This window comes from Marmota monax, unplaced genomic scaffold (assembly GCF_021218885.2).
Source record: "Marmota monax isolate L192 unplaced genomic scaffold, Marmota_monax_Labrador192_F-V1.1 WCK01_AAM20220418_F8-fsc00051, whole genome shotgun sequence".
NCBI classification, from domain to species: Eukaryota; Metazoa; Chordata; class Mammalia; order Rodentia; family Sciuridae; genus Marmota; species Marmota monax.
The window spans coordinates 12,317,656-12,332,036 of NW_026695202.1; the positions used below are offsets into that span (position 1 = coordinate 12,317,656).

Sequence of the window (14,381 nt, forward strand, 5' to 3'; positions counted from 1 at the left end):
GGATAATTATAATTGGATTGTAGTGGGAATGTTGGCTTGTCCATAGTTTCTAGTATTATACATAAATACAATAATGACTCAGTGTTAAAGCAATGCAGATCAAATAAATTTTTTTTCTACACAATAATCTACTACAATGTTAGTTCAAGCCAGGCATGGTGACACACACCTGCAACCCCAGCAACTCGGGAAGCTGAGATAGGAGAATCACAAATTCCTGACTGGCCATCAGAAATTTATCGAGGACCTAAGCAATTTAGCACGACTATCTCAAAATAAAAAAAATAAAAAAGACTGGAAATGTAATTCAGTTGTAGAGCATCCCTGGCTTCAATCTCTAGTACCAAAAAATAAAATATATAAAATATATGAATATAATAATGTATAGTAATGTAAAATATGAAATACTATGTAATTTTAACAGACTTATTATATACTAAAATACAATGTGGACAAATTTCAATTTTAAAATAGACATACTACTGATTCAAAAAATCAAGTCCTATGGCTAGTATTATAACCAAAACAGGAAAGAATGAAAAGAGGCATGATGCAAATTTTGGGTGGAAGGACAATTACCACTTATACCAACAGAGCAAAACAACTTACATACAAAACATTTTAAAGTTACAAAGTGGTTGCACACCCCTATAATTTGGGAGGCTGAGTCAGGAAGATCACAAGTTCGAGTCCAGCCTCAGCAACTTAGTGAAGCCCTGAGCAACTTAGTAAGACCCCGTCTCAAAATAAAATATATAAAGGGCTGGGGAAAAACTGAGTGGTGACTGACAATTAACACTGTATTAAGGTTGACAATGCTTTGTTTGGGGGGGGGGTCCAGGGATTGATAGGCGCACATGCTCTACCACTGCTACATCCCCAGCTGCCAACGTTGTGTTAATGAAAGTATACTTCTATGTGTCATAAAACAATTCCTCTCATTAAGTTAATTAACCTAGCCATCATCTCACATATTTACTTTTCAGTTTTTTGGAGATAACACTTTAGATCTTATCTCAAGAAATTTTAAGCACACAGCATATTAACTATAGTCACCATGTTGTACATTACACTCAAGAATTTAGTCAACTTATTGGGCCGGGGTTGTTGCTCAGTGGTAGAGCACTCAGGAGGTCGAAATAGGAGGAACACAAGTTCAAAGCCATCTCAGCAAGTCTTAGCAAGGCACTTAGTAAGGCACCATGTATAAATAAATAAAAGGTCTACTGACAACTAAAACAATATTTTTTAAAAAAGAGAATTTGGTCAACTTCTAACTAAAAAGGTTAGAGACTTTGAGAATGGTACAACAACAAAAATGTTTAATCCGTTTTAACATAAACTGAGCTTGTCAAACTATAAAAAGTTTGATTTGTGCATATAAAATGCTTTTGGGGGAGAATCAGTAAAATTTAATTATAGTTATCAAAATTGAGAAAAACAAAAAAGACACTTTATAAAAAACAAAAAACTTTCAATTAAGCCACCAAATTGCACTTAAGACAATACCTAACAATACTGAATATCAACTGATTTTCAAAAGTTGAAAAACTCCCAAGTATTTTTCTTTAGCTTTTAGATTGATTTTGTGACAAAAAGACTGCCCAATTAATAACTGGAGTATATTTATAGTCTCAAAACCTCCAAATTTTTTTTCTGTGGCCTTGAAAACAAAACCAAAAACCACATTCATGGCATAAATATTAATTCTTCTAAATATGAACCAATTTTATCAACATGGATCCAAGTACTAATGGAAAATATTTTTTGTTACTGAATTCAGTTAATAGAAATATTTTAAAATATGTTGAATACAAATTGAGTATGTGACCACCCAATATTTCAAATACAAATGTCAGAAGTCTGAATTATTTAATGAAAATGCAACATCTGAATTGAGAGATGCTACATATGTAAAATAAACTTTGAATCTGACTTTGAAGATCTAGTGAGGAAAATAACTTAAAAACTTTTTTACATCACTACATAGTTGTTAATTTCTTCTTCTTCTTCTTTTAAATGGACGATCCTGGGGACTGAACCCAGGAGCACTCTACCATTGAGCTACATCCCCAGACCTTTTTACATTTTATTTTGACACAGGTTCTTGCTGAATTTCCCAGAATGTCTTTGAACTTGCAATCCTTCCTGCCTTGGCCTCCCAAGTAGCTGGGATTATAAGTATAATGCTCAGCTAGGTGTTATTATTCTAACCAATATATCATTGATTTAAGTAAAATTATATTTCAACAATTAATCCCTTTTCTTTTTCAAAATATAGCTACTAGAAAACTTTTAGGGCCAGGTGCAGTGGCACAACCAGTAATCCCAGCTGCTCAGAAGGCTGAAGCAGGGGAACTCAAGCTCAAAGCCAGTCACAGCAACTTAACAAGGCACTTAGCAACTCAGCAAGACCCTGTCTCTAAATGAAATATTTTTTAAAAGGGCTGCAGATGTGGCTCAGTAATTAAGCACTTTTGGGTTCAATTCCCAGTATATATAAAAAAAAAAAAAACCACTCTAGCATTTCATTTGTAGCTCATTAACAACAACTTCTATTAGTGCTGATTTTGTCACTCCAATAAAAACTGACCCAGCATCATAAGATCATCAAATACAAACTGTCTCCTCACCTAGATCACTTTCCTCACTTGATGGCTCATCTCTCTTAATGTTTTCTTCTGACTTCTTGCTATCTGTTTTTTCTTCCTAAGCAAAGGGAATGAAAACAGTGCTGTAAGTATTTAATAACACACCATATATATAATACATAGCAGTCAACTTATAAAAAAAAAATTTTTTTAAACCCCTGGAATACTATATCAGGGACACTGTGTTGAGAGAGAGAGAATTTTAACATTTATTTTTTAGTTTTTGGCGGACACAACATCTTTGTTTGTATGTGGTGCTGAGGATCGAACCCGGGCTGCACACATGCCAGGCGCGCTACCGCTTGAGCCACATCCCCAGCTCAACTTATAAAAAATTTACGTATACATTGTCCACCATTTGTTTAATTTTGGTAACTTTGCTTTAGATTTGTGTTTGTCCTTTTTGAGGTCAGTGCAGACAACCTATCAAGAACCTGCCTCCAAAACAAAACAAGACTTATGAACAGTCCATTCAGATAATATTTTACTACCAAATTTACTGTAACTTTTACTTTTCAATGGCTTTTCAATTTTGGAATTGCAAATAAGGGTCTATGGAACTATAATAAACAATTAAAATTCAAAGAATTTAAACGTATTCAAGTTGGAAACCAAATTTCTATTCCATTCAGTAGATAACCAGTGCGGTTTCTTATACATCACATATAAAATATATTTTATGTGTATGAGATAACTCTGCACTTTGCCTTTTCCCTTTAATAATGCTATGTATCTTAAGAGAATACATCATGATCAGCCCACCATAACTATCTATACATCTATATTAGATGTCAGAATTATTTAACTATTTAGGCTCCTACCTTTTAAAATCAAAATCCCCCCCATAATACAAAATATTTGTTGAGTCCCTACCAAACATGAAAATCTGCTAAATACATTAGTTAGCATATACTGAAAGACCAGTCACAAGTCTAAATTAGACTGATTTTTAAAAGTTAACAGACACATAGGATAAATATAATTGTTTCCATACATTTTTTATCAAATGCAAAGTATCAAGGGCTCAGAAAATATCAAACCAGTAAAAGGACATCTAAAGAGTAACTACTTTTTGAGCTTTTGCTTAACCTTTCTCATTACATATCATCAGAAGTTCATATGAAAAGTTCACAACTTCTATTTCTACATTTAAACAGATAAAACCATATTAATGGTTCTACATAAAACAGCAAATTAATTTAAGATAGCTAATCAAGGCCAGGCACGGAGTCACATGCCTATAAGCAAAGCAGCTTGGAAGGCTGAGGCAGGAGGATCACAAGTTCAAGCCAGCCTCAGCAACTTGGCAAGCCCCTAAGAAACTTAGTGAGACCCTATTTCAAAATAAATTTTTTAAAAAGGGCTGAGGATATGGCTCAAAGGCTAATTGCCCCTGGGTTCAAGCCATGATACAAAAAAAAACAAAAAAAACCCACAAACAAACAAGATGACTAATCAGAAAACTTGGGGGAAAAAAAACAACTTTCAGACATGAAGGCACAAAATGGGAGAAAAGAAAAATATGGAAGAGAACATTCTTTAAAAAATATATATATAGGGCTGGGGATGTGGCTCAAGCGGTAGCGCGCTCGCCTGTCATGCGTGCGGCCCGGGTTCGATCCTCAGCACCACATACAAACAAAGATGTTGTGTCCACCGAGAACTAAAAAAATAAAAAAAATAAAAAAAAAATATATATATTTTCAGTTAATAGGTGGACACAATTTTACTTTAGGTGATGCTGATGAGCGAACCTCCAGTGCCTCACGCATGCTGGGGGAAGGTTCTACCTCTGAACCACAACCCCAGCCCTGAGGAGAACATCCTTAAAAATACCGCAGAGGCGTGATGCAGTGCCACATGTCTGTAATCCTGGCAGCTGGGGAGGTCGAGGGCAGGAGGATCAGGAATTAAGCCAGCCTCAGCAAAAGCAAGGGACTAAGCAACTCTGAGAGACCCTGTCTCTAAATAAAACCAAAATAGAAGTAGGGAATGTGGCTCAGTGGTGAGTGTCTGGAGTTCAATCCTGTGTACAAACTAACAAACAAACAAAAACCCTGCAGAGTACATTTACCCCCCTCATTTCTAAACTTCACTACTGGAAACCCCCCTGATCTTATGCATCCTTCTGACAAATATGCCAAAGCAGCACAGTAACATACAACATCAGTAACATCCCTCAGGTAATAGGGCAGAAAAAATTTTTAAAATACTGATGGGGGCGTTGGGGGGGGCGCTGGGATTGTGGCTCAGCAGTAGAGCGCCGGCCTAGCACGGGCAGGACCAGGTTCAATCCTCAGCACCACATTAAAAAAAAAAAAAGATGTTGTGTCCACGGAAAAACTAAAAATAAATATTAAAAAATTCTCTCTCTCTTAAAAAAAAAAAAAAATACTGATTTGGGATGCTTGTTCATGCACACCATCACATAGCTTACTGCTTATAGGCCATGCATACAACAAATGGATAACATTTATTTTAAAATCAAGTGAATTATTCAACCTCAAATTCTCAGTTTTAAATCAGCTTCCAGAAATTTGGTCTAAAAGCAAGTTTCATAAAGACAAACAAATATTTAAAAGATCTTATTTCCAAGTGATCTTGGGGAAAATTGGAAATGGTAATTTGAGAGCAGTAGTTAAAAAAATACTAAGAAATTTTACATTTTACCACTAAACGCATGAATAAAATTAAAACTTACCTTGGTATTTTCTTCTGATTTAGGTTTATGAGTAGCAGGTGGTACTTTACCCCCCATGCTTGAAGAAGATGAGAAAAAAGATATTTGTTTAGAAAATTAAATTTCACTAAGGTAAGCAACATGTTTATGCCTAAGAGATGTTTAGATGACTAACCCCTTCAAAACTTAAGTTTTTCAGTTAATTTAAATGCTTTGGTATTATTATGATCAAGTTTTTTTCAGTTTAAAATTTCATTTTTAGTATACTGGCTATGAAGCCCTTTCCCTGTCTCCATAAATTCTAAATAAAGATAACTATACAGCTTCTCTGTGCCTACTCCCAGAGGAAAATTAAAAGAGCAGTCAAGCCAGGCAAGTTGGTGCATGCCTATAATCCTAGCAGTTCAGGAGGCTGAGGCAGTAAGATCATGAGTTCAAAGCCAGCCTCAGCAATGGCGAGGTGCTAAGCAACTCAGGGAGACGCTGTCTCTAAATAAAATACAAAATAGGGCTAGGGGAGTGGCTCAGTGGTTGAGTGTCCCTTAATACGCCCCCTCCACCAAAAAGAGAGCTCAACATGCAATGACAAAATCATTCATACAAATTGTTAGCTTAGAATTCAGTAGGTATATATGAACTCAAAACTTATTTCAATTCAAACAGGCAGCTTACGAGATAATTATGTAGTAATAATTATTCAAACTGTTTGTTTCACCAGAGTCCTACAAGGATCATTCTTATATACATTCACATGTTCCTCACATTACACGTTTTCTCCTCATTGCTTCTAAACTTCACCCATTAAGACTTCCTCTAGGAAGTCCTCCAGCTACATGGAAGGCTGAGACAGGAGGATCACTCATTCAAGGCCAGTCTGCACAATTTAACAAGACCTTGCCTCAAAATTTAAAAAGTCAAAGAGTGGGCTCGGTTGTGGCTCAGTGATAGAGCACTTGTCTGGAATGTATGAGGCACTGGGTTCGATCTTCAGCACCACACAAAAATAATAAAGATACTGTGTCCATATACAACTAAAAAAAATATATTAAAAAAAGTCAAAGAGTAAGGCGGACATACAGCTTGCTGGTAGAGCACTTACCTTGTATGTGTGCAACTCTGAGTTTAATCTCCAAAACAGCAAATAATTTTCTGCCTTTTTTTGGTACTGAGAATTGCACCCAGGGGTGCTTTACCATTTAGTCACATTTCTCAGTTCCCTTATAAAGGAATGGATACGACAAAAATAAATAAAGTGATTATATGATCCAAAACATCTTTTTTTTTTTTTTAAGAGAGAGAGAGAGAATTTTATTTATTTTTTAGTTTTTCGGCAGATACAACATCTTTTTTTGTATGTGATGCTGAGGATCGAACCCGGGCCGCACACATGCCCCCAAAACATCTTAATTTGTAATTCAGCAAAGTAAAATGATTCAGTGATAAGAGGCAGGCATATAAAACCCATGAAATTCTTTTCTATAGGAAAAACTACTTTTCAAAAGAGCACAGGAATCAAACATTAGCTCTTTGCAGTTAAATTTTAACGAAGTCACAGGCTTCTTAAGCTGTGTTTTTCCTAAGTTTCAAAATGCAGTGTCAGGAATGGATTTAGGGTGACATTCAAACAGTCACAACAGTGTAACTCTGGGAAGTGATATTCCTGCCAAGAAATGTATTAAGCTAAATCTAATTCTAGGGAAAAAAAAAAATCAGACAAATCCACATTGAGAAAAATTCTACGGAATAACTGACTCATAATATTTCAAACTTCAAGACCAATGTTCATGGTCATAAAATCAAGGCAAGACCAAAAAATTGTTTCACAATGAGGGAGATAAGACACATGACAACTAAGTTTAACACTGTAATTCTGAGATTTAGTTAATATTAATGTATCCATCTTAGTTCCCCGAATTTGATGGTTTTATTTTCAACTGCCCTTGGAAATACAAATTCAACGGTGTTGAGGAGCGTAACAATGAAAGCTTACTCTCAAATCATTCGGCAAAAATAGTTCTTTGTATTGTTTTTGCTGTTTTTCTTTCAGCCTGAAATTGTTCAAAAAAATTTTAAAAATTAAGCACAAGAGAATTTATTCATAAACAGATTTGTTTCTCACATTCCAAGTTTTAGTTTCTTAACAGAATTTACAGCTACAAAGAGTTCAATTAATGCTTCCAAGATTTAGAACAAATTAGTTTCCAACAAAATATTGCCATTTGGACTTTGCCAGTATAGGATTTTATGTTGCACAATCAGGTAGAGCTAGTACAAAGGCGTTCTTCACATAAGGTCACACAAGACCATTCATAATTCTCTTAATTTCTGAATTAAAACTTTCAATCTGGGCTGGGGTTGTGGCTCAGTGGTAGAGTACTTGCCTAGCACACGTGAGGCACTGGGTTCAATCCCCAGCACCATTAAAAAATAATAATAATAAACAAATAAAGGTATTGTGTCTATTTACAACTAAAAATATTTTTTTAAAAAAAACTTTTATCTGCTTCATACTATAGGCATTTATGCAGATCTACAAAAAAACTGGTGTTGTATATTTTAAATTCTACATTTAGGGTAGAAGTACATTGTTTGGAACTCTTTTTTAAAAAAAATATTTTATTTTTTAGTTACAGTTGGACATGATACCTTTATTTATTCATTTTTATGTGTGCTTCGGATTGAACCCAGGGCCTCACAATTGCTAGGCGAGTGCTCTACAACTGAGCCACAACCCCAGCCCCTGTTTGGTGCTCTTTAAAATATTTATTTACTAAAAGCCATGTGCCATGCTCTGTGCCATGGTAGGGATGGATACAAAGACACTCCCTTAAATTACCATCAAAGAAACTAATAAAAGCACAAGATATAAAATAATTATTAAATGGGAGAAACTTAAGGTCAGACAACACTTCTCCCTCAATGAAGAGTAAAATGAAAATATCTTAATATATTTGCTGAAAAGAACAATCTTCCTGGATTCCCCACTGATCACTATTCAGATTTTTCTCATATGTGTAATGCAAATTTCTAATATATTCTCTCTTTGTGTAATTTAAAAGGTTGTTAAGCTAAGTAATAAAACTGTAAGCCATAAACTGACAGCAATCATAGCAGATAAAATGTTCTTCAACATCTAAGACTGAGCTCCTCTGCCTAGGCACCTGTGAGAGAAGAACTCTGACATGGTTTCACCTCAAGGAATCCTAATCATACAATTGATATTCCTGGATTTAGAAGTCTCCACATTCAGTCTACTCTGCTAAAATATTAATATAAGTGCAAAGAAAGAAAATGATACCAGCCCAATTGAAGTTTTCAAAGCCCATAAAAATGAAAGTTTAATATAGCAAAAACTTCTGTTAAAATTCCAATCTGATTAAGTTCAAAATAAGACCTCTACGCATGGGGATACTTCACCCCATACTCACTTGCACAATTTAGACTTTCACAAGAAAAATATGGAATCAAAAAATAAAAGCTGGAATTACCTATAAGAAATATTAAAGTAAGTAAAATGCATGATTATTTTGGGGAACAGTAAAATTGAGCAAATATTTTGCAGATCTTAAATTAGGACTCTAATATAGCAATAATCTAATTTCTCCAGCACAAGATACAACATTGGTCTTAGGCTGTTTTAAATTTTCTTCAGTGTCCTCCTCCTCCTCTCTGGTGAGAAATGAAAAAAAGTTGTGTTCGCTCACTAAAATGTTCACTCTTGGTGCCAGCTATTTTTTCCTGTGATTTATCTGTTTTACCTGGCATTTTAGGAATAACTTATTAATTATAGGATCTTTCCTATAACAACTAAGTATCAGAGAATAAAAGTACAGAAATATCTTAGGTGAGGTTTTTGGAACCAGTCATTCAACAGAGAAAAGGATTAAAATTTAGTCCTCAATTCCTACTCCCCACATTTATCTGAGTTGGTTTTGTTTTTGAGGAGGAGTTAGGATAATAGGATTCCTGTTGACTGTTAACAATAGTTTTTTTTTTAAAGTTACTATAATAATTTTAAATGTTCTCTGAGTAAAAATTTCAGTGCTCAAAAACTGGTGGGGCAAAAAAAGACTGAAAAACTTCTTAAAGGAAAAAAATTAAACCATCATAGATTTTAACGTACAGTTTCTCCCTTAGAACAAGCTTGCTCAAAGAAATGCTCATCCAAGCGTTTAATAATCATGAGTTCACTTTCCCTTATAAAATTATTACTAGAACAAATTACCATTTATGATATTGTGGTAGTTAGATCTTAGAGGAGTCACAGTGCTTTTCAGTTATTCATTCTAGTGAAATGCAATCTGCGTTTTATCTCTCCCTTCTTTTTAAAGAAGTGGTCTTGCTACACTGCCAGGCTGGCCTCCACTTCCTGAGCTCAAGTGCTCTTCCTGCCTCAGCCTCCTCTGTAGTTGGGACTACAGGCACGCGCCACTCCAAGGCTATTTATCGCTTTTAAATTCCCCACTACTAGTGGTATTTTTTTCCGAAGGATTGAACACAAAAGCCTCTCGCTAGTAGCGATCCACCCCCAATCATCTCCCGGGGGAAGGTTTCAAGTAGTACTCCAACATACAGACTGATAACCTCTATTATAAAGTTAAACTTACAACTAATTTTTGTTATCTATCCGTTTGTATTCCTAAGGAGGTACTACTCATACAGTTTCCCAGCAGTTGGCAAAGCGCCTGTTTACTTAGTTCCTTGCGCCTGAGGAGGTACTGTGCAGTTCAAGAGAACCAAGACCACATGCTGGAAACGAACTAGTTCTTGAAAAATCACCTTCCTCCAAGTGTCTGCAGTGATACTAACAATGTGAACGGAGGTATTTTAAGTGATTTCCAAGATAACTGATTCTACGCAGTTAGAATAGTTGTAAGATAAAAGTGAGGAAAATCTAATATAGTGACTCTTATTATAAAAATTATTATCTTACATAAGCGAATAAAGGAGCTCCTATGTGTCCATGCGACCTAAGCAGGACGCCAGAGGGGGGGGGAACCTACCCCGCACGCCTTCATTCTCATCCCTCTCCCTTGCTCTTCAGGTCTCCGGGGCCCCTGTCCTTGCAATCGGCTGCGTCCGCCTTGTCCAACACACACCGTGGGGCTTTGGCAGGGGCGACCTCGGATCTGCCCCTGACTCCCCAGCTTCTGCACTACCCAAGGGTCCGGACCCTCCATTAACCACTCCAGGTGGCCTACCTTCCCAGCCAGGGAGCGAAGCCACCTAGGGGCCCCGAGCCCGCGCCCCGCGCCAGCTCCGGCCCAGGCCGCCCCCAACTGTCCCTGGGTGCGGGTCTCACCTCTCCACCCACTCTCTCAGGAAGCGCATCTCCTCGGTGTGCAGGACGCTCGGATCCTGCTTACACATTTTCACGAAGGCCCGAAGCTCGCTCACTTTGCGGGGATCCATGGTCGAGGAGAGGCAGGCGGAGGCGGCTGCGGCCCGTTCCCAGGCCCGGGCGCTGGCTCAGCGTGACCGCGCAGAAGGGGGCGGATGCCGAGAGGCCGAACAGACTAGAACCTCCCCGGCCGCTGGCTCCTCCCGCTAACGGCCTCGTGACCCTGGGTCCTTCGCTCGCTCAGCCCGTCTCCCTCTACCCGTGCTCCTGAGCGCTGCGTAGAACCTTCTAGAAATGTGGCTGTTCGCGTTATTGCCTGCCTCTCTCGCCAACATTCTCAAATGTTTTCTTCTGATTGGAGTTCCCCAGGACGGGTCCAGCCCTCTTCCTGGGCACTTTGAAGCGAGCTGGAAACAGCCCTTCCAGTGAACCACTGGAATCAGACACTCTGGGAAGGTGGGCGTTAAGTGGTACGTGAAGCCCTAATGAAAAAGGGCCCCGCGGCCAGAATGCCGGGTGCGGGCGTTGATGTCAGCATTCTGCGCCGCCGCGAGAGGAAAGCCCGCGAGCGGCGCCAGCCGGAAGGGGAGGGGCGGTTGGTCCGGTTTCCTGGCGACGCGGCTGTGCTGGTGGCTCCTTCGCGGGCTGATTCCCTTTTTTTTCCTGACGTGTGAGCTGGCAGTTATGCTTTGGCTACTCTCTACTCCCAAGCTGGTTCCTGCTTTAGCAAGCGCCCGCGGCCTCTCAGGTTAGACTCTTCTCTCATGGTGTCCCCTCCAGGGCTTGTTCTTGGATTAACCTGAGGCGCCCCAGAGGTAACTAAGTTGGTCTCAGGCGATCCCTGGCTCTGCGGATCCTTCTCCTGCGGGTGCCTCTGCGGATTTCTTCTTTGTCGGCTGCTCCTGGAAAGGGTGGGCCCCCAGTTCTCTCTACCATTGAGGTATTCTGGGAAGCTTAAATGACTGCAGAGAGAAAAGTGTGTGCCATCCCCCGGAGGGACTGTCTTCAAAGTTACTCGGACTCAGAAGTTTTGTCCGTTATCATCACACTCGCTTAGGTGACAAAGTCTTTCACATCAAGTCGTTCTTGTTTCTGTTAGGTCAACCAAAAATCCTGTTTTAAAAGCGTTGATTCCAGAGCTGGCTCCGGAATATACAAGAAATATGTTTGGTAACAAATCTTTTGAGCAGTTTCTCTCAGATTTCCAAAGATATTTGGAAATGCTGCAGGGGTTTGTAATTTTTGTTTGTCATGTCTGAAAATTTTGTTTGTAATGACAAGATGAAGGAGCCCAGGAACAAGGGGAACCATGTTTTGTCGGTTGTCCTCTATCGCGAAACATTAATCTGATGGACAAAGTTTAAAAGTGAAAACTGAATCATCTATTTTGCGGACAAATCTGCCATCGGATCATATTTCAGTTTGGGGGACCAGTATGGGAACCAGATATGATATGATACTGGATATCAAAGCTATGTTTTGGCATTTATGATGTTATATTTGGACTCATTGAAAATGGAATGTAATATTACCAACTTACCTCTTTCCTATAAAAACCAAATCACCATCCAGTGCACAGAATTACTCTTCAGTTCTAATAGTAAAGCTTTATGCAGAAAGCTGGTGGGAAGAGGTGAAAAGATAGATTGTACAATTGATCAATCTTTTTTTTTTTTTAATATTTTATTATTTTTTTTTATTTCTCGGCGGACACAACATCTTTGTTTGTATGTGGTGCTGAGGATCGAACCCGGGCCGCACGCATGCCAGGCGAGCGCGCTGCCGCTTGAGCCACATCCCCAGCCCCAATTGATCAATCTTAATCATAGAAACCAGTCTTCTGATTGAGCTGGAACCATCCTTTGCTTGTGACCTTTGGTTTTCTTGAAGCTTTGTAAAACCCAGTTGATCGAGGTAGGACTAGATACTACATTATACATACCAAGATCTTTACAAAATTAATTCATTATCCTTCAGTTTACTTCCATAGAATAAGCAAGTTTTTAACTCGATAAATGAATGATCTTGAATCTTCTTAAGTCCGAGAAGGAACTTAAAACACAGGATGATGGTTCACAAGTCAGGGATTTTACATCAAGCACCTTGTATAGTATTGTATCTAGTCCTTTTTGTTATAGCACCAGTATATCTAAGTAATTTTGGAACTTTTTATTCATCAAGTGAGCCACGAAGAATGCATTTTAATGCAATAAGTAACTTTTTTCCTTGGGATGTGGGGGATTGAATCCAGGGCTTAACACATGCCAGGCAAGCACTCTACCAGCTGAGCTACTTCCCCAGTCCCTCATTAACTTTTTTTTTTTTTTTGAGAATTTTAATATTTATTTTTTAGTTTTCGGCAGACACAACATCTTTGTTTGTATGTGGTGCTGAGGATCGAACCTGGGCCGCACGCATGCCAGGCGAGCGCGCTACCGCTTGAGCCACATCCCCAGCCCCTTCATTAACTTTTTAAATTAGTCATTGTGGATGGATTGCCACTTCCCTAGATTGCTCAGTCTGGTCAAAGGGAGATAGACAAACAATAAATGACACTGTAGTTGAGTGTGATAATAGTCTTGACCAACGCTACAGATAACACTATAGCTAAGTGTGATAATAGAGTCTTGACTCCAGTGACAAGGAAAATAGTCATGAATTGTAAATACTATGTTACCCTGGAATTTTTTTACATTTTAGAATTTGAAAATTCCATGCCTGAGGTACTCATCAGTAAACCTTTGAGTATCTGTAGTTGTTCTTCCTTAGAAAGGCTTTGGGTGCAGAAAGTTGAATACTGTAGGAGACTTGCTTATCTGTGAAAGTCATGCATTCATACCTGGCATGGTAGCTCACACCTGTAATCTCAGTTAGTCAAGAGGCTGAGGCAAAAGGAGCATGAGTTCAAAACCAGTCTCAGCAACTTAGTGAGGCCCTAAGCAACTTAGTCCAATCCCCAATACTCTAAAAAAGAAAGTCATGCAAACCTAAATTGAATTTATTGTATTTTTCACTTGTGTATGTGCGCGTGCGCATGCGTGCCTGTGCATGTGTGGATGCGGGGGATTGAACCCAGGTCCTCATGCCTGCCAAACACTAGCTCTACCACTGAACTACACCTCCAATCCCAGATTGTAAACCTAATAGAGATTTCATTAGATGAACTATGTTATTAGCACCATCCAGTCATCTGAGGACAATAAAACACTAGTGATGCATAAATTTGTTGTATTTTAAAAGATTAAAGCATTCAAAATATATCATTTTAAGTCTGACATGAGAAAAGGAAATACTGAGAATATTAAAGACAGTATTTTTAAAAACCTATTTGCAGATAACTCATTCAGCAAACATTGCGCACCAAACAATGAGCACTGAATGTAAAAGTGGCTGCTTTCATGGGAGGCAGATTAGGCAAATAATTGTAATACAGTTACAATGCAGGAAATTCTTTTCAGCGCTTACTGAATTTAAGCATCTTAAATGTAGTGTATCCAAACCTTGCACTCTTATCTCAGTGAATACAACTCCCTTCTTCCTATATTGTGCTAAAAACCTTGTCATCCTCTTTCTGTCATATCCCAAAATTGTCAGCATATTCTGTTTAACCCTACCTATTGAATATCCCACATTTTTATAATTCTTTGCCACTGCGCTGGACCAAACCACTATATTTTCTTATGGCAATAGTGTGGTTACCATGCTTACT

At 38.3% G+C, this 14,381-nt stretch overlaps 2 protein-coding genes across 3 annotated transcripts in view; one reads left to right on the plus strand and one right to left on the minus strand.

Annotated features, from left to right (window-relative positions):
• Positions 1 to 14,381, minus strand: part of St13 (ST13 Hsp70 interacting protein) — a 52,273-nt gene that overhangs the window by 21,189 nt on the left and 16,703 nt on the right. The window contains exons 1-3 of one of the 2 annotated variants that reach the window (XM_046429584.2): positions 10,634 to 11,185; positions 5,353 to 5,410; positions 2,634 to 2,709 (exon numbers count right to left, since the gene is read on the minus strand). In XM_046429584.2, coding sequence (XP_046285540.1) covers positions 2,634 to 2,709; positions 5,353 to 5,410; positions 10,634 to 10,743 — 244 coding nt within the window. In that variant the 5' untranslated portion in view covers positions 10,744 to 11,185. Of the gene's footprint in view, positions 1 to 2,633; positions 2,710 to 5,352; positions 5,411 to 10,633; positions 11,186 to 14,381 lie in introns of those variants that run through there. The other variant, XM_058574249.1, reaches the window with a different exon arrangement.
• The window catches only part of Xpnpep3 (X-prolyl aminopeptidase 3), a 56,641-nt gene continuing 53,445 nt past the window's right edge, over positions 11,186 to 14,381 (plus strand). Inside the window, exon 1 of the mRNA XM_046429583.2 lies at positions 11,186 to 11,420. Within this exon, the coding sequence (XP_046285539.1) occupies positions 11,201 to 11,420 (220 nt within the window). The 5' untranslated portion in view covers positions 11,186 to 11,200. The remainder of the gene's footprint in view (positions 11,421 to 14,381) is intronic.